The sequence below is a fragment of the Ctenopharyngodon idella genome, chromosome 16 (genome assembly GCF_019924925.1).
Source record: "Ctenopharyngodon idella isolate HZGC_01 chromosome 16, HZGC01, whole genome shotgun sequence".
NCBI classification, from domain to species: Eukaryota; Metazoa; Chordata; class Actinopteri; order Cypriniformes; family Xenocyprididae; genus Ctenopharyngodon; species Ctenopharyngodon idella.
Genome location: NC_067235.1, coordinates 28,569,039 through 28,595,803, shown reverse-complemented (window position 1 = coordinate 28,595,803; position 26,765 = coordinate 28,569,039). Strand labels below are relative to the sequence as shown.

The 26,765-nt window shown below is 38.1% G+C and overlaps 1 protein-coding gene across 3 annotated transcripts in view; it reads left to right on the top strand.

The window, feature by feature from the left end:
- The window catches only part of oxr1a (oxidation resistance 1a), a 158,188-nt gene that overhangs the window by 52,591 nt on the left and 78,832 nt on the right, over positions 1-26,765 (top strand). For 2 of the 3 annotated variants that reach the window (XM_051866240.1, XM_051866233.1), the window contains exon 1: positions 12,629-12,863. In XM_051866240.1, coding sequence (XP_051722200.1) covers positions 12,644-12,863 — 220 coding nt within the window. In that variant the 5' untranslated portion in view covers positions 12,629-12,643. Of the gene's footprint in view, positions 1-12,628; positions 12,864-26,765 lie in introns of those variants that run through there. The other variant, XM_051866234.1, reaches the window with a different exon arrangement.

Sequence of the window (26,765 nt, the reverse complement as noted above, 5' to 3'; positions counted from 1 at the left end):
TAATGTAACGCATTACTTTCCATAAAAGTAACTAAGTAATGCAAAAGTTACTTTTTTAGGGAGTAACGCAATATTGTAATGCATTACTTTTAAAAGTAACTTTCCCCATACAGTAATACAGTCAAAACACAGCATGGAATACTGCATCCCATAATGCAGTGTGTGCTAATTAATATTTTTAACCAGTATTTTTGTCTTGTTTTCCAGAAAAAATATCTTCAACTTTGTTGAATATTTTTAAAACAGCATAAATTTACTATAGTTTTTTTGTTGTTGTTTATTTATTTTCATGCATGCATGCAATTGGCAAATAGTTTTTCTTGTTTTTTGCTTAAATACATCAAAATTGATTTCATGATGACTTTAAAGGTGAAATCAATTAATTTCTTTTCAAAAAAAAAAAAAAAAATCACAGACGAAGTGCTTATAGACGTAATTCATAGGAGGCATGTTCTTTTTTTTTTAAGACAAATGGATAAAGCCAGATACATACAATTCGAGTAAAATTGCAGCTCCTGTTCTGAAACTAATTAATATGAGGCAGTCATCTGTAGCACTTTCCTCTCTGGTACCGTATGCTTGGATGGTTTTATCCTGGCTCACTTTCTGGAAGCAAACAGATGTCCCACCTGAGCCCGAACATGATGGGAATTTCAAATGGGCATGTGGATTACGGCTCAGTTCAAACATCGGTCTTCTCTGCATTTTTGAAGGAATGAACTATTGAACTGAATCTCAATGCTGCTTCTGCTGAGCTGTGCCATTCTGATTCGGCAAATATTCAGGTCTCTGTTCAATAAATCCATGATGAACATGATTATTTAGGTTTTAACTCCCCCTTTTTTTTTTTGGTATTACAAGAACAAACTAGTCCAGTTTTCCTTTCCATCTCTCGCAGTCTTGATTGCTCCCAGCCCAGATTGTGCACAGTCACGCCAGCATGATGCCTGCTGACTCTGTGTGGCAGCTGATGGGATGTGAGGGTGACGTTTTCACGCCAGCTGCCCTGTGCCAGCGCAGACCGACTGGTGGATGGGAGGTGTTGGAGTGGAATGTGTGAAAATCCACAAGTCGACCCAGAAAAAAGCGCCAGGAGCCCAGACCACCATCTGAACCAAGAGTCCACCCATATGAGCCATTAAAGGCCATGCTGTAAATCTCTTCTGAAGTCCTCGTGTTGCCCGTAGCTCACAGCTTTTAAGCAGCAAATGTTTCATAAACACGTGCTCCCCTGTGACCTCGTCCCCCAGTGCTGGCGGTGTAAGTCTGCACAGATGTGCCCTGTTTCTGTCCACTGGTCCCTGCCAGCAGCAGCAGATGTCTTGTGAGGGTTGAACTGGCCACTGCACAGTGAGATGACCCCTATCAACACATATACTGGTGCTAAATATAAAGCGGTGTCCAAAAGTTTTAGAGACTATAGTGAAAATGCTTTTTAATCAAATACAAATTTTTTTATTACACATTATCAACATAGCACCAGAGTTTACACTAATACACTTTTAATTGATTCTATAGGTTTAAAAACAGGAATATTAAGCTCAAATTTTACTTTAATTATTAAATATAATTTTATTAATTATATATTATTATATTAATTATTAATATAATATTATTTAAAGATGCATTGTACACTACCATTCAAAAGTTTGAGGTCGGTTTGGAATCTCTTAAATTTACACCAAGGCTGCATTTATTTGATCAAAAATACAGTAAAAACAGTAATATTATGAAATATTATTCCAATCTAAAATAGCTGTTTTCTATTTGAATATATTTGAAAATGTAATTTATTCTTGTGATGGCAAAGCAGAATTTTAAGCATCATTACTACAGTCTTCATTGTCATATGGTACTTCAAAAATTATTCTAATATGCTGATTTTTTTTTTTTTTTATCAAAAACCGTGATGCATTTTTTTTCAGGATTTTTTTTTTTGATGAATAGAAAGTTATAAGAATTTTAGTTGTTATAAGTTATAAGCATTTATTTGAAATAGAAATCTTTTGTAACATTATAAATGTATTTACTGTTTGTCAATTTAATGCATTCTTGCTGAATAAAGAATAAAAAAATGTTTTTGATTCAGTTTTTTATCAAATTGCAATTTCTTAGATCTGTTTATCCACATCTTAATAGATAACTGCTTGATTGATTTTATTGATTTTTTTTTTTCGTTCAGTTGAAATTAATTTCACAATTGGTCCTTGACTGTCACATCACAGGGCTTAAGATATTCCTTGTTTTTGTGTGTGTTTGTTGATCATGAGATCTCAAGGTCAGTGGTCTGAAGTGAGAGTAGTTCTGCTGACCTCCGACTCATTACAGTGTATTAAAACAAATGAGTCTGACCTGATTCTGTTGTGGCTCGACTCCCTACGGAATCACAGCGCTCTCACTTCACCACAGCACATGGGACGCAGTCCAACCTCTTCTTCTTTCCTCTCATTCTCTCTCCTCCGTGTTGTAATTCAGTTCAGTTTCCTGCTGAAATCATCAATGTTCTCCTCCAATCATATTTGCTCTCGGCTCACCGTCTCCACCAATGAGAGAGCAGGAGAGCAGGAGTGTGGCTAGCAACTGGAGAGTTATTGAGAGACTGCGGTTAACTCAAGGCCTCAGGAACACTGTGAGTGTGTGTGTGTCACTAACACAAAGCTTGAGAGATGCGCGCTGATTCAGCGAGGGAGAAGTCTGTTCGGGCGTCACATTTAGCTCAGTAATGAAACAGACGTATTCCTCTGAGGTCTTCATAACTCCTCCGAGTTATCAGCTCTTGTCTGCCGGCCGCGTTTCAGTAATATTGATGTATGTTGTGAAATGAATAGCACCACCTCTGCTTGTTGTTGATTTACAGAGGAGCTCTGATAACAGCTCAACTGTCCCGCTCCACCCGCACATGCTGGTAAACGCCGTACGAATCGTTAAATCCCAGTGAGAATAATAAAGTGTTTGTGTTTGTTGTGTGCATTATTTTCTCTGTTTTATAGTCAATTCAGTTAGAAAAACAAAGGCAGTGTCAAGAGATGTAGCCGTAAAGTAATGTTTGCTGCTCAGTCATTGTAGGCTTGTGCTTTTCATTGCATTTTTTACTTTGCTATATGCATCTGGTGCAATTAAAATATTTAGATTTATATGCAGTACTAAAACTTTTTTAAAAGCAGTATGCTATATTGTTGTCACATATAGTAGTATACTAACTTGTCACATGACCTCACTATTTTACATCCAATTATCATCTCAGAAATAAATATGGTTCTTTTGTGTTAAAGGGTTAGTTCACACAAAACTGAAGATTCTCTCATCATTTACTCAAGCAGGTTTGGTTGAGTTTCTGTTTATGTTTGTTGATCAATGTTTATGTAAATATAAGCCTAAATTCAATCTGTTCATCATATAAAGCGATCATGTCTCTTCAGAAAACTTAGACAAAACCAGTCGATTCATGTGGATTCGTTTTATGATGACTTTTTGAAGCGACAAAGTAGTAGTTTAAAACATTGTTTTAAAAGGTTGAAGTTGATTTCATGGTGACTTTAAGCCTCATACGTTGCTATTTCGCATACTTTTATGTTTGCTTGTTTTTTTTACACAGCAGTTTACGAGACAACTGTGTCCCAAAGATGTCACAGTTTTCTCCAAACACGCACAGTTCTCGCTCTCCTATGAGCTGATGCTAAGAAATCAGAAAAAGAGAGGAAAGAAGCCATGTAGGATAAAAAAATGATGTCTTAACAGAAAATTTTGGCAGAAATGAAGCCTGCAAGCAAAGCGTTGTACAGAATGACAGTCAGTCTGTAGAAAGATGACAGTTGTGCGTCAGTGTGTTATGTAACAGAGGGATTGTCAGGTGAAGTAACCTCATGCAATCTGGTCTCATATGAACTCCAGTTCTTCTGTTTACACTGGATAGGTGATCAAACAGATGAATATGGTGTTTCTCTTGTCTGTTGAAAGTGATCATCACATGCATATGTGTGAATTTGATGCTTTACTAAGAAGAGCAGTAATGCTTTCAGTAAGTTTAGGAGTCGTTATCAGGTCACTTCCTGTTTAAAATGCTGTTTAGAGCATTTGTGTTTTTCTGAGGTTGAATATAGTGACTATTATAAACCAAATAAATCACAAAAAACAGCCTGTAGCCTCTGGTATTAAACTTCAGCACGTTGAATTTTAATGCAACTCTGGCCAAATGTTTGTTCAAGCCCGGAGCTGTTTACTCCAGTGCAGACGCAGTTTATTTCACAGCACAGTTGGGAAGCTGCTTTATCACTTTACCTGCTATATGCAACACAATTTCATGAAACACAACATGGTTCAGAAATATTATATTTTGATTTTTAAGCGGTGTGTGCGTGCGTGTGTGCGTGTTTGTGTACTTGTACAACTATCTTTGTAAGGACCGGTTTGCGTTTTAGACCAGGTAAGGGTTAGACATTTTGGCCAGTCCTCGCTTTCTGAGACCCCTTTAAATGCCTGTTTGAGGATTGTATGAATTAATTAATTTTTTTTTTAACTATATAGCTAGTTTTTGGTTACTAGCTACCTTTTTACTACATTTTTACATTTGTTACTAACTACCTTTTTAAAAAGGCTAGCTTTACTCTAATGTAACGACTTTTAATTATGAGTAGCATGAAGCACGACAAATTCTTGCTAAATTATTCACCTCACTGTTTTCTATCAGTGTTGATCTCTTTCTATTAATGTAAAATGTGAGTAAATATGATTTTCTTCAGATGTACTGTTGTGTCTCGTTCTGTATTACATCCCTCTCCTTCGCTGACTCAATTAAGCTGTCAGCTATTTGAAAAGCAGAGGACTGTCAAGGCCAGAGTCCCATAACTCTCTCATAAGAGCCATGTGTAAACGGCCAAGAGTACCCACAGGAGCTGCTTGTCTCCTCTAAATTACATGTCTTTCTCATGTCCTCATTGAGTTTCATTGCATGAAGTCCGGTCATGGTAATGGCACCCGAGAGTAACTGTCATATTTGCTATTGAGGAGCGTTGGAGCGAGCGGCCGCAGCGCTGACGTCAACCCTTCACGCTGAGATGTTTGGTTCCCTGTGCACACCAGATCTGAGTTTCTCCCAGGCTCAAATCCATCTTTTTGAGCGAGATAAGCATGCTCTGGCTTTGCCCAAATTCCCTGTTGTTTATGCATCATTTGCCAAAGCATGTGACTACTACGCTTAATCTCCAAATGTCTGGCAATGCAGCTCTCTGCATGGAGCATGAGGAAAAAGAGAACAAAATGCCAGCTCTTCCTCTCTCTCCTTTACACATTAGCTGAAAGATAAGTATCGGAGGTACTGTAACACACACACACACACAGATCTCCTTCTGCTCCCCTCCCACCATGTCCCCGTCGTACTCTGTTGGCCACGATAAAGAGCAGCCACGCTCACGACCGCCATCAGCCGCCTGCCAAAGCGTTTAATCTCTCTGCAATTTCCCACCACTCTGTTTTCCCGCTGATCCGCCCTACATCCTGTGAGTGGGGGGATTTGGGACAGTTCTAGAGGTGTGGGTGAATCTCATGAAGCCTGACCAGGTCATATATCACCCCAAACCAAAAGAAAGATTTTTTTAGTTTAAATAAAGTCTGTTTTTAGAACTATTATGATTGTGTGCATTGTGACATTCATTGAATGTTCATGACAATTAAGCATTTTTATCTGTGGTTCTCAGTACTGTAGTGTTCATTAAAGCCAAAAAAATATTGTTTAATTGCCTTATTACGGAATTTGCAAAAGGGGCAAGGGACAGGATCATTAAAATTTTTTATATAGTTATTTTTTTAATAATCACATTAAATGAAATGTTTAAATTGATAGTTCTAGCTGATTTAAATGCAATGTTTATTTCATATATAGAAATTATTGTTGATATGTATGTATATGTGTATGAAAATTACGTTAATGAGAGTTTGATGAGACAGTATGCATAATTGTCATATAAATGAAGTCACAGTGGAAAACCCATAATTCTCCTAAAATAGACTTTTGATTTTAAAGTAAAATATATATGGAGACTGTTTCCACTGAGATAAAATAACATTGTGGGATATAAAGTAATATTGTGAGATTTAAAGTTAAAGGTGTAGTAGGTGATCTGGGAAAATGCTAACTTTAGCCTGTTAACATTGAAAGCGTACATCCCACCCTCCCTGCAAATCGCTGTCCAAAGCCACGCCTCCTCCAAAACACACGAACGCGTACAGACCAGAAGCGAGACGACCAGAGATAACGTTATTTGATTTCATCATGTGTCATTCACCGGTGAGAAAACTTGTGAGTAACAGTACTACAATAACGAACGTAAACAACTTTTTAAAAAACGGAATTAGATGCTGCAAGGATATGTTGGACATTTCTAACATGACAGCTGATGAAAAACTAGCAGCATTGAGCACAAAATAAACCACAGCTGTCTTTATAACCAGAAAGGTTATAGTATTTCAGCAAACATACAGTGTAAACATTTTCAGAATATCAAGCGAAGGAACTACACAAAACTATCTTTCATGCTAAGGACAGCATGTGCAATATCCGCAGGGGCTCAGAGGGTATTTTCATTCAAGGAGGAAATGCGATGTTTTATTCATTGTTTGTAGTAAGACTCAGAAACAATGGTCGAAACATCTGGTGGTGGTGGCCTTACAAATCCATGCACCAAAGGTGTGGATGTTGTAGTTTGCTTGTAACTTTGAAAACATAAAAATAGTTCCCGATTAGACGCTGGGTGCTGCTGTCATTGAGCTAAGTAGTAAAGGTACACAAACTGCATATGCTACATTATGCGTTACTATCAAAACACATCAAAATGGAATAATACCATATACCTACCTGTCCAAAAGAAATACTGCAACCATGGCATCATCTTTCAGACCCTTTGACTCCCGCAGTTGTCTCCAGCGTAGAGTTGTCAAAGGCACCGACTTCGGTACCAAGTCAGTACTGAAATTTTAAAAATGTGATGCTTTGAGCGCTGTTGATTGGATTCGTAAACACCTCTGATTGGCCTTTGTGTTCACGTGCTCAACATATATGTCTGTGATTGGCTTCAATGATCATCACTTCAAAAATGTTGTAAATAGTCATCAATGACGCTCTTCACCGAGCGCTTACACAGATACACACAGGAGCGTTTGAAAGCAGGCGCCTATCACAGACCAGTTTGCTGATAGACGCCTGCTTTCAAACGCTCAGCGCTTTCAAAGCGCTTTCACATTCAAACACTTCCGTGTCCTTTCAAACGCTTCAGTGCATTGATCATTGTAGCCAATCACAGACATATCTGTTGAGCACATGAACACAATGGCCAATCAGAGGTGTTTACGAATCTGCTTAACAGTGCTCAAAGTGTCACATTTTTAAAATTTCAGTACCGACTTTGTACCGAAGTTGGTGCTTTTAATTTGAGGTTTTAGCTCTTTTATGATCCAGCCTTTTTTTTCCGTTGTAGCCTTTTCTAAGACTTTCTTTTAGTCTATACTTTTCCAGTGCCGCTTGTTGTCAGTTCAGAAGGAAAGTTAGGTTGTTGCTGTTCGCTTGTCATTCTCACTCTGACTCTGCACAGCATACAAGAAATGCGCTGATGACTTAAGATGACTGATGAACAGGCTGCGCAGTGGTATGCAAACATATGTTGACCGACAGGGAACATATACTACTTGAAAGAACATTTTATGGTCCTACGCCTTCCACAGTTGATATATATTTATTAAAATACATTTAGACAGCTTAACAAAAAATGTTTCTGAAGAGAATCACCTATTGCACCTTTAAACAATGAGATGTACAGTCTGTTGTGTATGTTTTGTAACTCTGATGCATAAATATGATCCAGACATGTTTTTGTAATATTCACCCTTATACCATGGCATCTGTCTTCCGGTGACCTTGCATAACCTCTACCATCTTTTGCTCAGCAGCTTAGTAGGGTTTCCCTGTTCTGATTATTCTGACTTAGAAAACTGATTTTCTAATTATAGCCCGAGCAGTAAGCAGTGGTTTACGGCAGATGTTCTGTACCGATTCAGTGCAGCCTCTGCGTCTGTGAATCACATAATCTTCCCCTTAATTGAAGGAGAATGTTGTTTACATAAACACTCGAGCAGCGACGGCCGGTGCTGACAGTTAAAATACAGCTTCGGCATGAACACGTTCTCCTAATCAGAGCAGAAGTCATGCGGCGAGGTGGCTGTGGTTATTATTGTTTGAAAGGAGGCTGGTGCTTTGTTTACATCTGGTGTTACGAAGGCTGAAAGCTGGCCAGACCCTCCTCTCCCCCTCACTGTCTTTCTGAGCTGTGAATAATAGATAAAGCCACGGTGATGATTGGCACCACATCTCGTCGGTATGGAGGAATGAAAGAGCGCTATGCCAGCTGGTTAATACTCACCCCGCATCACAGCGAGAGCAGGACCTCTGCGACGACTCGCCATTTCTGCCCTCATTTTCAATTCAAAAACGCCTGTTTTGCATTTACAATAACAACAGGAACATCTAAATGGAGAAATGAAAAGAGTGTCTGACTACAGGTGCATAATCACAACGAATCACAAACTAACGGCATGATTTTATCTTCTAGTGTCATTGATTCTTCATTGATCTATTGAATCTTTGATTCATTGATCTACATTGTCCCACTCTTTGAATGAATCTAATTTGTTTATCATCTGCTATTTCTCATTTACAATCACCCATTATACAATAAAGCAACAAATTCTTTCTCTGCATCACTGTATTTTAAACTTCAAAAATACTCTGAATATAGTTTATCATTCTCTCTCTCTGTAAATATAAAAATAGTAATTCTAATAATTAATAGTAACTATTATAGTAGCCTAATAGTGTGACAGATAAATAATGACATTTGGTTGCCAAGCTAATTGGATTTAACAATTTTTATTAATACTTTTGGTGTAAAATTATATTTATAGTCAACATCTTTCTCACTTTTAACCCTCTGGTGCTGTTCGGTAATTTTTACCAACGATTTTTGCCTTTTTTTTTTTTTTTAAATTTTGTCGGAATTGAACAAAACTTATTAAAGGTTTTGCCACTTGCTGTGTGAACACAAAAATATTATGGACATGATTCGAAAAAGTTAAATGGTCCTGAAAAAAATAATCACGGTTGTAATGTTCAAGGTCAAAAATGACCGCATTGGAAATGAATGGGAGGCAAATTGGAAATGTTTGGTAATGCGCCCAAACAAATTCTTACTGAAAGCACATTTTTTGAGAAATTTGGAACACAGCTTGTTTAGATTTATGGATTTTCTCGCAGTTTTAGAGTAAAACATGTTTTAGCATGTAAAATTTTTAAACTTTTTTTCACTTCAGCAATAATCTGCCAAGTGTCGTCTTTAAAAAGAGACCAAACTTAAGCCTGTCTCCGAAGCATTCAAGATTTATGACTGTTTAAGTTGGAAATTTTATTTTTCAGGTCCATGCTCAAAAAGTGGATTATAAATACTGCATAAACATAATTTAGTACAATATAATCCCCTAAAAATACAAAATAATAAATAAAAAACATTATCGAACTAAAACATAGTACGATCATTTCATTGAAATAAAAAACAAAAAATTGGTAACTTTTTTTAACTTCAAAGTTAATCACTATACATTTAGCCTACTGTTTGACTGTTTTGTTGGATGGGTATTCTAAATGTTTTTGAGCTGGTTAAGATAGACCCTCATGGAAAGTCTTGCCAACTGGCTTCAGTTTTCTGGTTGACTTGCTGCTCTGTGTTGTCTAACTAACTAGTTCTTGTTTTTGTTGGGCTTCCTTAACCGTGTAATCTTGCCGGCCGGTGTTTGTCTTCTGGCTGATTGCACATTTTATGCAATAGTGAGTTGGAGACAGAGAGAGGGAGGGAACCGCACCTGGGGTCTGCCATCAACATGCAGTCAGAGGTGCTATAGGCTTTATTGTGAGCTGTTTATTTAGACAGGTGTCTAAATGACATGCCCACACACATCTCTGTTGGGAGAATTTTGTGTCGTCTATATGCAAGGAAATGCAGCTTTAAAGGTAGAGTAGGCAATTTCGGAGAGGCTAGCAATAGCAAGCTAGCTTTTGAAAGCCTAAGATCCCACCCTCCCTTCAGAGCATCTCCAAAGCCACACCTCCTTCAAAACACATAAACGTGCACAGCAGAGTCTGCAAAGCATCACAAGAGACGGCATTAAATTATCTCATGTCTCAAAGCGCATACCCTTACAATAATAATAAACATAAACATCTAACAGAGCTCTTACTCTTGTACCACCTGACTGCTGCAGATTCATTTCGGCGTTGATAGTGTTGACATAGGAAAGCATAAATCCGAGTCTGAGGACGTGAACAGCTCAGGGTAGAACGTCACAGGTTGCTATCTTGTAATTAGGGTTACGATGTGGCGTGAACGCAGTATAAGCTTGTTGTTTTGGTTCAGGAGGAACTGTAAAAGGTGGCTGCTGTTTGTTTGCGGCGCTCGGTGACTGTCTGTCTACAACTCTGTATAGCCTTACAGAACGCACTGATGATGTGTGATGTCTGCGCGAGCAAGTGCGTGGAGGTATGGAAATACATATGTTGACAGGCAGGTAGGACATTGTATCATTGCATTCGGATCAAACATTTTTTGGTCCTGAGACTTCCACAGAATATATATGTACATTTTTTAATATTTAGACCACTTCTATTATTGATCGGTATCAGGATGTGAAGAGAGTTTCAACCAGTATAACAAAAAGTGTTTTTAAAAAAAATGCCTACCCTACCTTTAAATCTAAATTTAGATTAAATTTGGTCTTGATCCCATTATTGATCATTTATCTTTCCTAATAATTTATTGTCCCCTTTCTATGGGCTCTGCCAATAAAAATGGACTAAAATAAATATGTTTTTTGTTTGTTTGTTTTTTATACATATTCTTGGTATTTTCATTATATATTTATAGAAATAACATATATATATATATATATATATGTATATGTTATTTCTATTATTTGTTTTATTTTTTAGCTGAGCAGTTTAAAGTTTATGAATAGTTAGATTTTTTTTTTTTACAGTTTATGACCAGTAGGTGGCACAGTTTTAAAGCTTTACAGGGACCCCCTTTGTATTGTCCTTATGTCACTTGCCAAAGTGGGATTTTAATGAACATCTAAACTTTTGGCACTGCATTTTTTTTATTTATTTTTTTCAGCAAATTTGATTATGCTTACAGTTACCAATAAAAGTGTAGTATTCCCATTTTACCATGTTTAAATCTATTTCACAGGAACAGTAAATGCAGAAAATAGTAATGCAGAAATGTGAAAAGTCTGCAAATTTCATCTAACTCTTATTATCTGGCTCTTTTACTCACAACAGGACATGTTGTTTATGTGATCAGGCCCTTCGATTCTTCATGCTGGCAGCATTTCCGGATTGACAAGAAGATGTTGGACAGGATTCCTGGGAATGTTGTTTTGCTTTTTCAGGCAGTTGTCTCAATTATAGATTGAGATAGAAGGTGAAGATGACTGACTGTGAGAGCAAACAATGAACTGATCTTGACTCCAGTGATCTGCCTCTCCTTCTTTAGCTTCACTACCTGTTTTAAAGCAAATCACTTTAAAGATTAAACATTTGCCCTGAGCTAAGGAATTTTGTTCAGTAGTGCTTGAATCCAAAAATTACTCTTTTGAATAATGCAGCATTGTTACAGTTGCAGATAAATTTGAGAACCTGAAGGCAAATTTACAGCACCATGTTGCATTTCCCTTTTTTAAACTGCACAATTTATTAGAATTATAAAGTGAGTTACCATGAAGCCTCATGCATGTGCTATACGCCCTAGCAGTCTTCATTTCCTTTTCATTTACAAAATCACCATGTGTTTTTTAAATCATGTTCTTTGAAGTACTTTAGAGTTCCATGTATATATGAATAACTTAGTGCCATTAGTGCCATAGTTTCACCATCTTATATCATCACCGAACACCATAGAACCCCCACTGTAAGTTGTTAGTGTTGCAAATCACATGACATGCAATTGTCACATATCTTAAAAAGTAATAGCTGGTTTTATTCACAGAACTGATATGCGATACAAAACACATTTCCAGCAGACGAAGCTGTGTTTCTGAAGAACAGACATTTACAGTCTAATAACCCATTAGAATTAAACAGTTCTATTTTTTAAATATCATGAGAATTATGTGTCAGAGTTCAGTTACACATTGTGCTTTTCAAGAACCTGGGTCAAAATGTCACCTGTTGCCTCCATCTGTTGGCTTTTTTACGGATACATGATAATACTAAAATAGACTGGCAAAAAAGTTATTCTCATGAAGATCTAATTGATGTAGACCACTTTTTTAGGTGGAATTAATAATGACAGGCCTTTAGCAGCACAAAAACATATGCAATATGCAAATTCACACCACACTGACAGACAGCAACAGACCGAACTTCGTCGGGTTTATTCAGATCAGTGTGTTACCCCTGTCAGAGTCTATTGCCGTCTGTCTGAGCTTGTTTTCGCTGATTGAACATGTTGAATCAGAATTAGAACGTCTGATAAGTAACGTGCTGTAATCTGGTGTCTGTCGATGCACTGTGAATTGGCCTGTGGTTTGAAGGGTCATTGAGTTGTGCATGTCTCCTGTGTTGTTTCCTCTCAGACTGAAGAAGAAGTCCCAGTCGGTGGATATCGGCTCTCAAAGTTTTCCAGCACGGCTCATCCCAAGTCTGTCCTTAAACAGATCTTCACCACCTGCTGCCAAGACAACCACATCTGAGGTGCAAGAAAACAACACCACCAATTCCCAGCGCCGTGTTCCGCGGTGCAGTGACCTGAAACGAGGATACACCATAGGTAAATGAGCATTTGGCTCTCTTCAGTATGGCAAGATTGTGTGTGTGTGTGTGTGTGTGTGTGTGTGTGTGTGTGTGTGTGTGTGTGTGTGTGTGTGTGTGTGTTTCTGCATCTCAAAAACACAAATTTCAAATGTGCTTTATCTCTGTATATATGTATGTGTGTATGAAGATGTTCATTTTGGATGAGTGAAAGTTAGTTCTGATAACCCCTTCTCTGCCTCCACTTGTTCTCTTCTCGGCTCTTTCACCTCATTCTCAACTCTCTCACTTTCTCCTCTTTTTCTCCTAATACTCTCATGTCAACTCTCATGTCTTTCTCCTCTCTCTCTGTCTCCTTGCTCTAATCTCTCTCTTTCTCCCTGTCTTCTCTTTTTCCTGTCCTTCTTATCTTTTTCTCCACTTTTTCTCCTTGATCTCATGGATGTCTCCATTCTACCCCTTTCTCTTCTTTTCCCTCTCTTTCTCATCTATCTCATCTCTTTCTCCTAGATTTTACCTCTTTTTCATATCTGTCTCCATAGTTTTTCATCTCTTTTCTATCTCGTCTTTCTCCTCTTTTTCTCCTAGATCTTAACTTTTTCATGACTCCATAGTTTCTCCTCTCTTTCACCACTCCCTCTTTTTGTTCTCATCTATCTCATCTCTTTCTCCTCTTTCACCTAGATCTCACCTTTTTCATCTGTCTCCATAGTTTTTCGTCCCCATCTCTTTTTGCTCATTCTCCACTCTCTCTCCTTGCTCTCATCTGTGTCTCTTCTCTCTCTCCCGTCTCCTATTTTCCCTTTCTTTCTTATCTATCTCATGTCTTTCTCCTCTTTTTCTCCTAGATCTTAACTTTTTCATGTCTCCATAGTTTTTCCTCTCTTTCATCACTCCCTCTTTTTGTTCTCTTCTGTCTCTTCTTTTTATCCTGTCTCAACTTTTTCCTCTTTCTCATCTATCTCATCTCTTTCTCCTAGATCTCACCTCTTTTTCATTTCTTCAGTTTCTCCTCTCTTTCTCCACACCCTCTTTTTGTTTTCTTCTCTTCTCTTTCTCTCATCTCAACTTTTTTTCCTCTCTTTCCCGTCTATCTCAACTTTCTCCTCTTTCTCCTAGATCTCACCTCTTTTTTTGTCTCCATAGTTTCTTGTCTCCATCTCTTTTTGCTCTAATCAATTTAATCTCTTTCTCCACTCTCTCGTTGCTCTCATCCCTGTCTCTTCTCTTTCTCCACTGTCTGCTCATTCTCATCTATCTCATCTTTATCCTTTTTTCTTTCATATCTCACATCTTTTCCATGTCTCCATAGTTTCTCCTCTCATTTTCCACCTTCTCTTTGCTCTCATCCTAGATCTCCCCTCTTTTTCATATCTGTCTCCATAGTTTCTCTTCTTGTTCGCCACCATCTCTTTCTGCTTTGATCCATCTCATCTCTTTCTCCTCTCATTCTCCACTCTTTCTCCTTACTGTCATCTCTTTTCTCTTTCTCCCATCTCCTCTTTTCCCTCTATTTCTCATCTATCTCACCTCTTTCTCCCCTCTCTCTCCTCATTATCTCCTTGATCTCACCTCTTTTTCATATCTGTCTCCATTCTTTCTCCTCTCGTTCTGCACTCCCTCTTTTTGCTCTCATCTCCATCTCCTCGCTTTCTTCCATTATTCTTTGCATTTTCTATTTCTCCTGTCTCCACTATTTCTTGTCTCTCATCTTTCTCCACTGTCTCATCTCTGTCTCCTCTTTCTTTTCTGTTTCCAACAAACATACGATATTACCATACTTAAAAGCTTTTCTCTGTGTGTCTTCCAGCATACAGAGTAAGTGCTCAGATCTGTGAATAAGTCCAGTTGCTAGTGTGGGTTTGTTGGGTTTGAAGGGATTGTGAAGAGAGGTCAGAGGCTTTAGAGAGAGCAGGAGACGGCTTTCCTTTCATCTCAGCCTGTTTGATTGAGCTGGTGATTTGAAGGCACAGTTTAAGAGACGATTGAAAGAGACATTTCCCTAAATCAAGAGGGTCTTTTAGTGCCTCTCACAGAACACGGGTTAGCAAATAGACCTGCTTTGTGTTCACTTCATTTACCCGCTCTTGTAAAGATGCTTTGCAGAATGTTAGTGTATAAAACAGATAATAAAATACATGTTTTCTGATCTGTGATCAGCACATTAAACCTACAAAAAACCATTAGTTGTGCTTTAGATACTATTATCTATATTAGTATTGTTATATTTAATGGTAGGGATTTAAACTTATCTTACTTATAGCTAACTTGTCCCACAATGACCAGTGTTATTTTGGTATTATTTATATATTATTATATTATTAACAAAATGATTTTTCTAAGCAATTACACATGTAATTTTAGCCTAGTGGATGATAAACCAAGAAAGATCCCACTGATTTCCATTGCAGAACTGAAGCGAACGGGTCTTGTATTAACCTAAAGGGGTTTATTTTGCTATAATGATCAGTTGACTGTACATTATGCCCTGCCACTTAAATAAATGGGCATGGAATATTGATCTGAGTTGAAACTTGATTTTATTAAGTGAGAAGAAAGACACCATGGAGCCATACGAGAGACATTAAACTAGCACAGCTACACTATGTAGAAAACTTGCCTGGAATAACGGTCAGTTATATAGTTTAACAGTCGTTATTGACTGCAGAATGTTACAATTTCATCAATCAGAATCAAGTATTCCTGAGAGCCATGTCATAATGAACGATATTTTATTATCATTTGGTACTCTTTAAGGTTATTGGTGATTTTTGCTATTCTCATTGTTTGACTTTCTCCCGTCTTTTAGAGGCCGTGGCCTCAGGCAGTCACTGCAAATCACAGCACAGTTTGCTTCCTCATAGTGCCTCTAATTGGTGGAGAGGACGGCGGGAGAGAAAAGTGTTATCGATGGCCGCACGCTGTGCGTCTTTTCATCCTGTGTCAGAACCACCATTAAAACCACACCACATATCCCGCTACATTTTAATAACCTGCCCTCATGTATCCCGCCAAATTATACTGTCATTTCCAGCTCGGTGTGAGCGATGGTTAGAGTGTTTTAATGTTTTAAATGAAAATGACCCTGACAGACCATTCAGTCTCCTTAAATGAGAGTGGTTTTATAGCAGGCAAGCGTACATGCCGCAATAAGTGCTTTTGGTTTGCTGCAAATGGGTCAGAGAGAGCGGGGTATAAATTCGTCCATGTGGACATAAGCCTGCAATAATGAAATAAGTGCAGATCTTGGGGTGATGTGGGAAATGTGCTTCAGGTAATCAGCAGAGAGGAATCAGGTCCACAACGGTCCCATAGGGTCCTGTTCTAGCCTTAATACCTAACTCACCTAATTCTGTTAACAAGATACTGGATAGTCTCTTATATAAGCCTCCTTTATCTGATGTTTATCCTGTAGTTATTCTGGATGTCATTATCTAGCCTTAGCCTTTGGTGCTGGTTATGGTGGTATACCATAGATAGACTGTAGAGTTGTCAAAAGTACCGACTTCGGTACCTATCAGTACTAAAAATGTAAAAAATGTGACACTTTGAGCGCTGTTAAGCGGATTCGTAAACACCTCTGATTGGCCATTGTGTTGACGCGCTCATCGGATATGTCTGTGATTGGCTACAATGATCAACGCTGTAAAAACAGATACACACAGGAGCGTTTGAAAGCAGGCATCTATCAGTAGACGCCTGCTTTCAAACGCTCCCATGTGTATCTGTGTAAGTGCTTGGTGAAGAGCTTCACTGATGACTATTTACAACATTTTTACAGCATTGATCATTGAAGCCAATCACAGACATATCTGATGAGCCGTGAAACAATGGCCAGTCAGAGGTGTTGACGAATCCACTCAACAGCGCTCAAAGCGTCACATTTTTTAAATTTCAGTACCGACTAGGTACCGAAGTCTGTACTTTTGACAACTCTAATAGACTTTAAAAAAAGATGGACGATGCACCTTCACTCTCTTCCATTGTAGAAAAGTGAAGCCGCCAATGTCCAAATATGGCGCTGACATCTTGGAGCATGAAGTGAAGCCGTGGTATCAAGGCCACATCCACAGTCCTGCAGAATTGGTTAGTACAGTTTACTGCAGAACAACTCAGTATTTCAGTGTGAAGTAAACAATTATGGAAATGTAGAAATTAAAGTTGAAGCTCCAATCTCCTTCCAAAAAACCAGAAAAAAGTCCATTGGTGCCTCAGTGACTACTTCGCTCAGAGAAGCTGTCAATCCCAGCTGTCAATCTAAAACTATCAATGTATAAGAATGCTGTCAATCAAAACTAAGTAAAACCAAATTTAAAAAAAACAAAAAAAAAAAAACACTTGAATTTACATCAGCGTGATTAAAAACTACCTAAAATGACAGAAACCATCTTTGGAAAAAAAATTATTTGAAGTGTAATTTGATTGTTTATTTTGTCTCACGTCCCATTCGATTACACGGAGTGGGCGGGTTTATGAGCTATACTGCATCCAGCCACCTGGGGGCGATCGAAACGTTTTGGCTTCACTTTTGCGGCACACTTGTGTTATACATGTAAAGTTAAGTGGAGATCAAGGAGGATGGTTGCCCAAAGTTATACATGGCTTGGTGATTTGCCGAAAGCAAAAAAAAAAAGTTCCTAAAACATAAAGATAACCAGCAGTTTGTTTTAACTGTTCATTTAAAGTGCTCACATACTACTGTCGAAAAGTTTGAGGTCAGTAAGATTTTTTTTTTTTTTAAAGAAATTAATACTTTTATTCAATAAGGATGAATTCAAATTGATCAGAATGACTATTACTAGTTATTTTAAATGTTAATTATATTTCACAAAATCATTGCAGCTTTGAATGGTAGTGTATTTAACCAAGAATTTCCTCAGTATTTTAAGAAGGTTGACAGAGTTGCGGTTAAACTTCAAGCGATTGATTTCAGACATGTGGACCCCTCCTTTGAGTTTTTCTAAATTCCCTTCCCTTCAGTCGATGTTTTATGTCATCCTCCAGCCGTTAAATGTAAGTGTCTTCCTCCACATGCGAGCTAACACCCGGTCATGCCTAATGCCTCTGTATTTCCGTTCTCATTAGGTGGCTGAGTATGATTTGCTGTCTGTGTGTTATGTGAACTGTCAGACTGCACAAGACTGATCACAGCGTTAATGGTTGTGGAAAGGTAGAATGAATGTTTGTCCTGTTCCTCGGTCTCTTCTCTTCTCAGAAGCACTGCCTCGTTATGCTGAAATATATTCTGAAGGTGCTGACCTGTGGGGTCAGGAGAGATGCTGTATGGGATGAAGATCTCTTTTTACAGGGAAGCAACAGACGAGGGTGCAGCTTGCTAACAAACAAATGTCATCCTGATGAAGAAACGGTCAGGCTGTTGGGAACTCTGAGCTGGGTTTCTAATTATTCTTTGTCTGCTGGCCTTACAGACCTCTTACTGTCGTCTGCTGGGTATATATGCATTCACATATTCCAGAACTTGAAAATAGCAGAAACAGTGCCAGTGTGTTTTTCAGTGAAAATAACTGAACTTTTCAAAAGGTAATGTTAGCTGATATTAAAGGGTTAGTTCACCCTAAAATGAAATTTCTGTCATTAGTTACTCACCCTCATGTCGTTCCACATCCGTAAGACCTTCGGTCATCTTCGGAACACAAATTAAGATATTTTTGATGAAATCCGAGACGTTTTTTATCCCCCATAGAAAGCAACATACTTACCACATTCAAGGTCCAGAAAAGTAGTAAAATCGTTAAAATAGTCAGTGTGATTACATTGGTTCAACCTTAATGTTATGAAGCAACGAGAATACATTTTGTGCGCAAAAACAAAACAAAAATAATGACTTTATTCAACAAATTTGTTTTTGTATTCTCATTTCTTCATAACATTAAGGTTGAACCACTGTTTATAATATATTTAAATTTTAGATTTTTATTCAAATATTTACAAACCCGATTCCAAAAAAGTTGGGACACTGTACAAATTGTGAATAAAAAAGGAATGCAACAATTTACAAATCTCATAAACTTCTATTTTATTCACAATAGAATATAGATAACATATCAAATGTTGAAAGTGAGACATTTTGAAATGTCATGCCAAATATTGGCTCATTTTGGATTTCATGAGAGCTACACATTCCAAAAAAGTTGGGACAGGTAGCAATAAGAGGGCGGAAAAGTTAAATGTACATATAAGGAACAGCTGGAGGACCAATTTGCAACTTATTAGGTCAGTTGGCAACATGATTGGGTATAAAAAGAGCCTCTCAGAGTGCAGTGTCTCTCAGAAGTCAAGATGGGCAGAGGATCACCAATTCCCCCAATGCTGTGGCGAAAAATAGTGAAGCAATATCAGAAAGGAGTTTCTCAGAGAAAAATTGCAAAGAGTTTTAAGTTATCATCATCTACAGTGCATAATATCATCCAAAGATTCAGAGAATCTGGAACAATCACTGTGCGTAAGGGTCAAGGCCAGAAAACCATACTGGATGCCCGTGATCTTCGGGCCCTTAGACGGCACTGCATCACATAAAGGAATGCTACTGTAATGGAAATCACAACATGGGCTCAGGAATACTTCCAGAAAACATTGTCAGTGAACACAATCCACCGTGCCATTCGCCGTTGCCGGCTAAAACTCTATAGGTCAAAAAAGAAGCCATATCTAAACATGATCCAGAAGTGCAGGCGTTTTCTCTGGGCCAAGGCTCATTTAAAATGGACTGTGGCAAAGTGGAAAACTGTTCTGTGGTTAGACAAATCAAAATTTGAAGTTCTTTTTGGAAAACTGGGACGCCATGTCATCCGGACTAAAGAGGACAAGGACAACCCAAGTTGTTATCAGCGCTCAGTTCAGAAGCCTGCATCTCTGATGGTATGGGGTTGCATGAGTGCGTGTGGCATGGGCAGCTTACACATCTGGAAAGGCACCATCAATGCTGAAAGGTATATCCAAGTTCTAGAACAACATATGCTCCCATCCAGACGTCGTCTCTTTCAGGGAAGACCTTGCATTTTCCATCATGACAATGCCAGACCACATACTGCATCAATTACAACATCATGGCTGCGTAGAAGAAGGATCCGGGTACTGAAATGGCCAGCCTGCAGTCCAGATCTTTCACCCATAGAAAACATTTGGCGCATCATAAAGAGGAAGATGCGACAAAGAAGACCTAAGACAGTTGAGCAACTAGAAGCCTGTATTAGACAAGAATGGGACAACATTCCTATTCCTAAACTTGAGCAACTTGTCTCCTCAGTCCCCAGATGTTTGCAGACTGTTATAAAAAGAAGAGGGGATGCCACACAGTGGTAAACATGGCCTTGTCCCAACTTTTTTGAGATGTGTTGATGCCATGAAATTTAAAATCAACTTATTTTTCCCTTAAAATGATCAATTTTCTCAGTTTAAACATTTGATATGTCATCTATGTTGTATTCTGAATGAAATATTGAAATTTGAAACTTCCACATCATTGCATTCCTTTTTTATTCACAATTTGTACAGTGTCCCAACTTTTTTGGAATCGGGTTTGTAATTTATTCTAACAGAATATCTTTGTCTCTCTGGCATCTCTTACTGGTTGTATGTATGAAAGCATGAAAATCACAAAAACTTAAATATATCATGTTTGTTTGCACACAGCAGTGTCCTGCTATTACCCATGTTATTTACACACTGAATTAGATTGGTTTGAGTGTTGGGTGGAATGATGGCGGTGCAGAGAAGGTTACTGTAACCAGCCTGCGGCCTCCACCTGCACGCTCCATCAGTGCCCGACCTGCTGACTCCAATTCAATTAGCAGCAGTTCAATAGATTGAGCAAGTGTTGAGCTCAAGCGTGGCTACCGCAGGCTTCTCTCAGGCTGCAAAAGGAGCCGCATATATTATCCAGGAGAAAACGTCTGTGACATTTACTCTCCTGTGCTATAAAATGCAGAAGGCCACTATGGCAGGCCCATTTAGAGTTTATGGGGGGCAATCTTGGCCTAATGGTTACAGAGTCAAGACTGGTAACCCGAAGGTTGTGGGTTCGATTCTCAATACCAGCAGAAAATGACTGAGAACCCCCAATCGCTCCCTGGGTGCCGCAGCAAAATGGCTGCCCACTGCTCTGGGTGTGTGTTCACTACTCAATGCTCCTTATATATGTGCACTTACTTGGACAAATTTTGAGTATGGGTAAACATACTTGGCCTTCACGTCATGTCACTTTCACAATTGTCACTTTCATGACTAGAGTAGTACTAGCACTCCGTTTTGTAGAGTGATAATGTTTATTTGCTCAGATTAATGCTACCCCGCATGTACCTGATCTCCAGCAGTGCCTGTGCATCCTTCTGTTCACAGAGCCACAGCAAATGAAGACACCAATTTCGAGCAGAAAAATAACCCCACGTCTGTAGCAGACAGGATTGACAGACACCCCCGGAGGCTTCTGTGTGGGTAACACACATTATCGACAAGCCTGTGACCACTAAACGGCAGAGTTATGTGAACCATGTCGCATTCGGATCAATCACATTCCGCTCAGGTCAGCTTTAGCTGTGGTGCAATTGCACTTCGTGATGTCATTACTAACTCCGCCCTAGTTCAAGCTGACCTTTGTGTTTCAACTGACTGACCTGCCTTGAACCTAGTAATCATAGTTAATGCTGCTCACGGCCTGGGCTTCTGGGCCATGCAGAGATCAGACATAAAGAGAGGGATCCAGGACCACTTGCTGAAAAGGTCAGGTATGATGGTCGATTACCCAAGGCGAGTCCTGCAGCTAATATGAGGCTGTTTGTCAAGTTTTATAGTAATGTTAGGGGTTATTTACTACTTAATGTACTCCGTTTCTAGGAATCAGTGTGCACAGGTTTTTATCGGCCCACTAGGAAACATAAAACAAACTAATCTTGCATTGTTTTGTGCTTTTTTCACTTTTATGCAAATCAGGTAATGGTGTAAAAATTGTTTTAGCATCCCTTTTAAATAAACTTTGTTTATGCTGAAAAGAATGACAATGCTCACAGCACCATAAAATGGGTTACGAGTGGTTTGTGAAAAAGATTTTGTGCTAAATACTGCATGCTAATGTGGTGGAACTATTTAGTAAATCTGCCCCTCAGAGTTTGGTTTGAGGAACCGTGGCATGTAAAATTATATATCCATGGGTAAAATTGTATATTCAGTTTTATGAGTTATGTCTCATAACTTCTCTTTATGAAACAAAAAATAATAAAAGATGCTTGAGCAGAAATTCTTATTTTTCTTTTTTTTTTTCTGTTTCTGTTCAGTGATTTTCAATGGCTGCTACTACATTTTTGAATGAAATAATAATAATAATAATAATAATACATTTTATTTAGTGCCTTTCCAAAGGACAAGGACACTTTACAGTCAGTCAGATAAAACTTTCTGCTTGTATAAAATCCACAAGAATTTTGTGTGCCCCTAAATGACACATTAAAAAAGAGCTTTAGTTGGTTGATTTATACTGAATTTCAGAAAGTCTTCTCCTGTAAGGTCTCTCTACTCTAAGAATGTCTTATGATTTTCATCAGTGCTTAAAGGATTAGTTCACTTCAGAATTCAAATTTCCTGATAATTTACTCACCCCCATGTCATCGAAGATGTTTGTCTTTCTTTCTTCAGTTTTTGAGGAAAACATTCCAGGATTTTTCTCTATATAGTGGACTTCAACGGTTACCAACGGGTTGAAGGTTCAAACTGCAGTTTCAGTGCAGCTTCAAAGGACTCTACACGATCCCAGACGAGGAATAAGGGTCTTATCTAGTGAAACAATTGTTCATTTTCTAAAAAAATAAAAAAAATTATATACTTTTTACCACAAATGCTCATCTTGCACTGCTCTGCGATGCGCCATGCATTACATAATAACGTTGGAAAGGTCGTGTGTGATGTAGGCAGAAGTACCGTGGTAGGGTGAAAAACTCCATCTCATTTTCATCTCCAACTTCAAAATTGTCCGACATTGTTGTTTTACCTTTTTTTTTTTTTTTTTTTTTTTTTTGTAAAGGGAGTTTGACTTAGTCTTAGCACGTTCGCTTTGTTAACACTTGCTCGGTACTTTCGCCTACCTTTCCAACGTGATTATGTAATGCGTGGCGCATTTGTGGTTAAAAAGTATACAATTCTTTTTCTTTTTTTTTTTTTAGAAAATGGCTAATCATTTCACTAGATAAGACACTTATTCCTTGGCTGGGATCATGTAGAGCCCTTTGAAGCTGCACTGAAACTGCAGTTTGAACCTTCAACCCATTGGTATCCGTTGAAATCCACTATGGAGAAAAATCCTGGAATGTTTTCCTTAAAAGCCTTAATTTCTTTTCAACTGAAGAAAGAAAGACATAAACATCTTGGATGACATGGGGATGAGTAAATGATCAGGAAATTTGAATTCTGAATTGAACTAATCCTTTAAAAGTGCTCTGTCCTGCTTCACTGTATGAAAAACAGTTCAGTAGAAATATCCTCAAATTTGTTTGCATCAGCTACAGTACAGTAGGTGTGCTAAAACTGTTGATTCTGAGATAAGATATCAAGGAAGTTATATATTACAGGAAATTAACATGCAAACATGTCTGATGCACCGTATGTTACATGAGACCAGCACAGACAGCATGAAATACAGCAAAAATCTAATAGGAAACCATAAGACGTGAGTGTGATTGGTCTAGTATAAAGAATAAAATTCTTTACTCAATATCAAAACAATAGAAGTCAATGAAAAGATCCTATGAGAGAGATCCTGTCCTTTTTGTTGATGATTGAAATATATCTCATATGTCTGAGTAGTCAGTGTTCATTAACTGCTTCTCAGAAACAGCATAAGAAAAAACACAGCACCTCGGTTAAAGGTTAATTGTTTGCTTTAACCTTCTCTTCACAGCAGATTTGCGGTTTGTCAGGGTTCTGACTTTTCTGTGCATGTTATTTTCATGCCACAATGTTACCAGCAACTCCTCCACAGATTTACCCTACTGGAACCAAAAGATCTGTTCCTTGAGTTGGTCTGTGGACAGTGAGAACCAAAGACTGTGAAATAACAAAGCAGACTGAGTTACAAAGTGGCGACAAATGCTTGACATGTGGTCAATTAATATGGTCAATAACTGACACAGAATGAGCAGAATTATATGGCGGTGCCCCTTCAATGTCATGTGAAGGAGGATATGAACTACATCACAGTAGCTCTAGAAAGGAACAGGGTAAAACTGATTGTAAATCAACATCCTATACAGCTCAGACACGCTTTACGCACATGTTGGTAGGACATTTGCATTTGGCATTAATGGTCAAACAGATTAAATCTAGAGAACGTCTATATGTCATAGATGTCATTTTTTTTTTTTTTTAAAGAAATTAATAATTTTATTCAGCATGAACACGTTAATTTGATCAAAAGTGACAGTAAATACAATGTTGCAAAACATTTTTATTTCAAATAAATGTGTTTCTTTTGAACTCTGGTATTCATCAAAGAATCCTGAAAAAAATGTATCAAGGTTTCCACAAAAATATTGAGCAGGACAACATTTCAACATTGATAATAATAAGAAATGTTTCTTAAGCAGCAAATCAGCATATTAGAATGATTTCTGAAGGATCATGTGACACTGAAGACTGGAGTAATGATGCTGAAAATTCAGCTTTGCCATCAAAGGAATAAATGACATTTTAAAATATAATAAAATAGAAAACAGTTATTATGAATTGTAATAATATTTCACAATATTACAATTTTTTATTGTATTTTTCATTAAATAAATGCAGCCTTGGTGAGCATAAGAGTTCTTTCAACATTAAAATAATCTTAACGACCCCAAACCTTTGAACGGTACTCAAATTAACTGAATCACTAAAATGAATCAAACTTTCCAATGCTTCATTTGAAATACACGTGGGTTGGTATTGGAAAAGCTGCTCGGTTTTGAAAACATTGTTGTTAAATTAATAGCATCACTGCTTTTTGTTAGTTACTGCTCTGCTCTCACTGCTCTCCTCGTCTAACTAGATTGGCAGTCACAGTACCTCTCGACGGCCCAGAGATTCATGGATTAGGCCGTGGGGTGGAATGAAAACAGTTTGCTTTCCTGGAGGTGGTTCTGCATCCAGGGCTGAATTTATTGCTGCATTCCCCTCGGAAGGATTGGTGCCGCTGGATTTATAACCCGTGCTGTAAAATTACGCCTCTCTCTCTCTCTCTCTCTCTCTCTCTCTCTCTCTCTCTCTCTCTCTCTCTCTCTCAGCAGGGCCTCCCCCTCTTGATTTGAGCAATTTATCTATCAAAGTCTGAGTTCTTCCTCTGTCCCTCCTCAGAGCTCAGCTCATGTGCAGTGTGCTGACCAGGGATAGATTTGTATTGATTATTATTGATTAAGGGGATTTTAATTGAGGGGTAGGCAGTTTTCCCTCCTGTCGTTCTGCCGTCCTATGGATTTAACCCCTCGCTGTGTAAAATAAGTTCTTCCAGTCCTCATAAAGGCTGATATTTGTTTTAGTTTCCTTATGTGTTTACTGTGCGGGGTCACGTCAGACAGGTTTCTGTACTTATGTATGTTACTTGTGTACTGAAACTTGAATTTCTAGATTATTGTTTTCCTTATCTTTTCAGCATTATTGCCAAAAGAGCATGCAGTGGTGCAGATCAAGCTTAAAGGGTTAGTTCACCCAAAAATGGAAATTCTGCCATTAATTACTCACCCTCATGTCGTTTCAAACCCTTAAGACTTTCGTTCATCTTCGGAACACAAATGAAGATCTTTTTGATGAAATCTGAGACCCCTCCATTGACAGCCTACGCAACTACCACTTTGATGCTTCAAAAAGTTCATAGAGAGATCGTAAAACTAAAACATATGAATTGAGTGGTTTAGTCCAAATTTTCTGAAGAGACTTGATTGCTTTACGTGATGAACAGATTGAATTTAGGCTTTTATTCACATATAAACATTCATCAACGCACACATCAGATATGGTAAATGGAAGCTCAAGCATGTTTGCTTGATGTGCGAGAACCAATGAGCTTCTGGACACGGTTTGCTCTCGCGCGTCAAGCAGTTTCGGTTGAGCTTCTGTTTATGTTCTGCTCAATGTTTATATGTGAATAAAAGCCTAAATTAAATCTGTTCATCATATAAAGCGATCATGCCTATTCAGAAAATTTGGACTAAACCAATCAATTCATCTGGATTAGTTTTACGGTCTCTTTATGAACTTTTCGAAGCGTCAAAGTGGTAGTTGCGTGGCTGTTTGGAGGGGTCAGAAAGCTCTCAGATTTAATCAAAAAGATCTTCATTTGTGTTCCGAAGATGAACGAAAGTCTTACGGCTTTGGAACGACATGAGGGTGAGTAATTAATGATAAAATTTTCATTTTTTAGTGAACTAACCCTTTAAACTCTGAAATCCGCTCATTGTCATCAAGTTTTTTGACCATTTTCCACTGTTACACTGACTATTAATATCAAACACACTTTGCTTGTTATAGTCTTGGCTGGTTATGTTAAATCAAATGCATATATTTCAATAGAGAACAATGTTTTTTATAATATGAGCTTTTTTAAAGCAGTGGAAGAACTTCTAGACCAAATCAGCTGAAAGGTAGGTCATTATATGGTGTCATTCCGGTCCTGTCTGTGAAATGAGATTCATCTTCAGAGGTTTCTCTGCTCACAGTGCCAATCACACTGGCACATCTTACTTTGTGATTGTGGCCTCATTGTCTTGATTACCCTCTGCCATCCTCAGCCTCTCACTAGCAACATCCACCTCCATCCTCTTTATCACAAGCACTTGTCCGATTTCTTTTCTCTTAATCAGCGCAGGAATGAAAGGAGACAGGCGTTAGGCCATTATAATTCATGCACCAGCGCTTAACATAATGATGAAAAATATGAGCATGT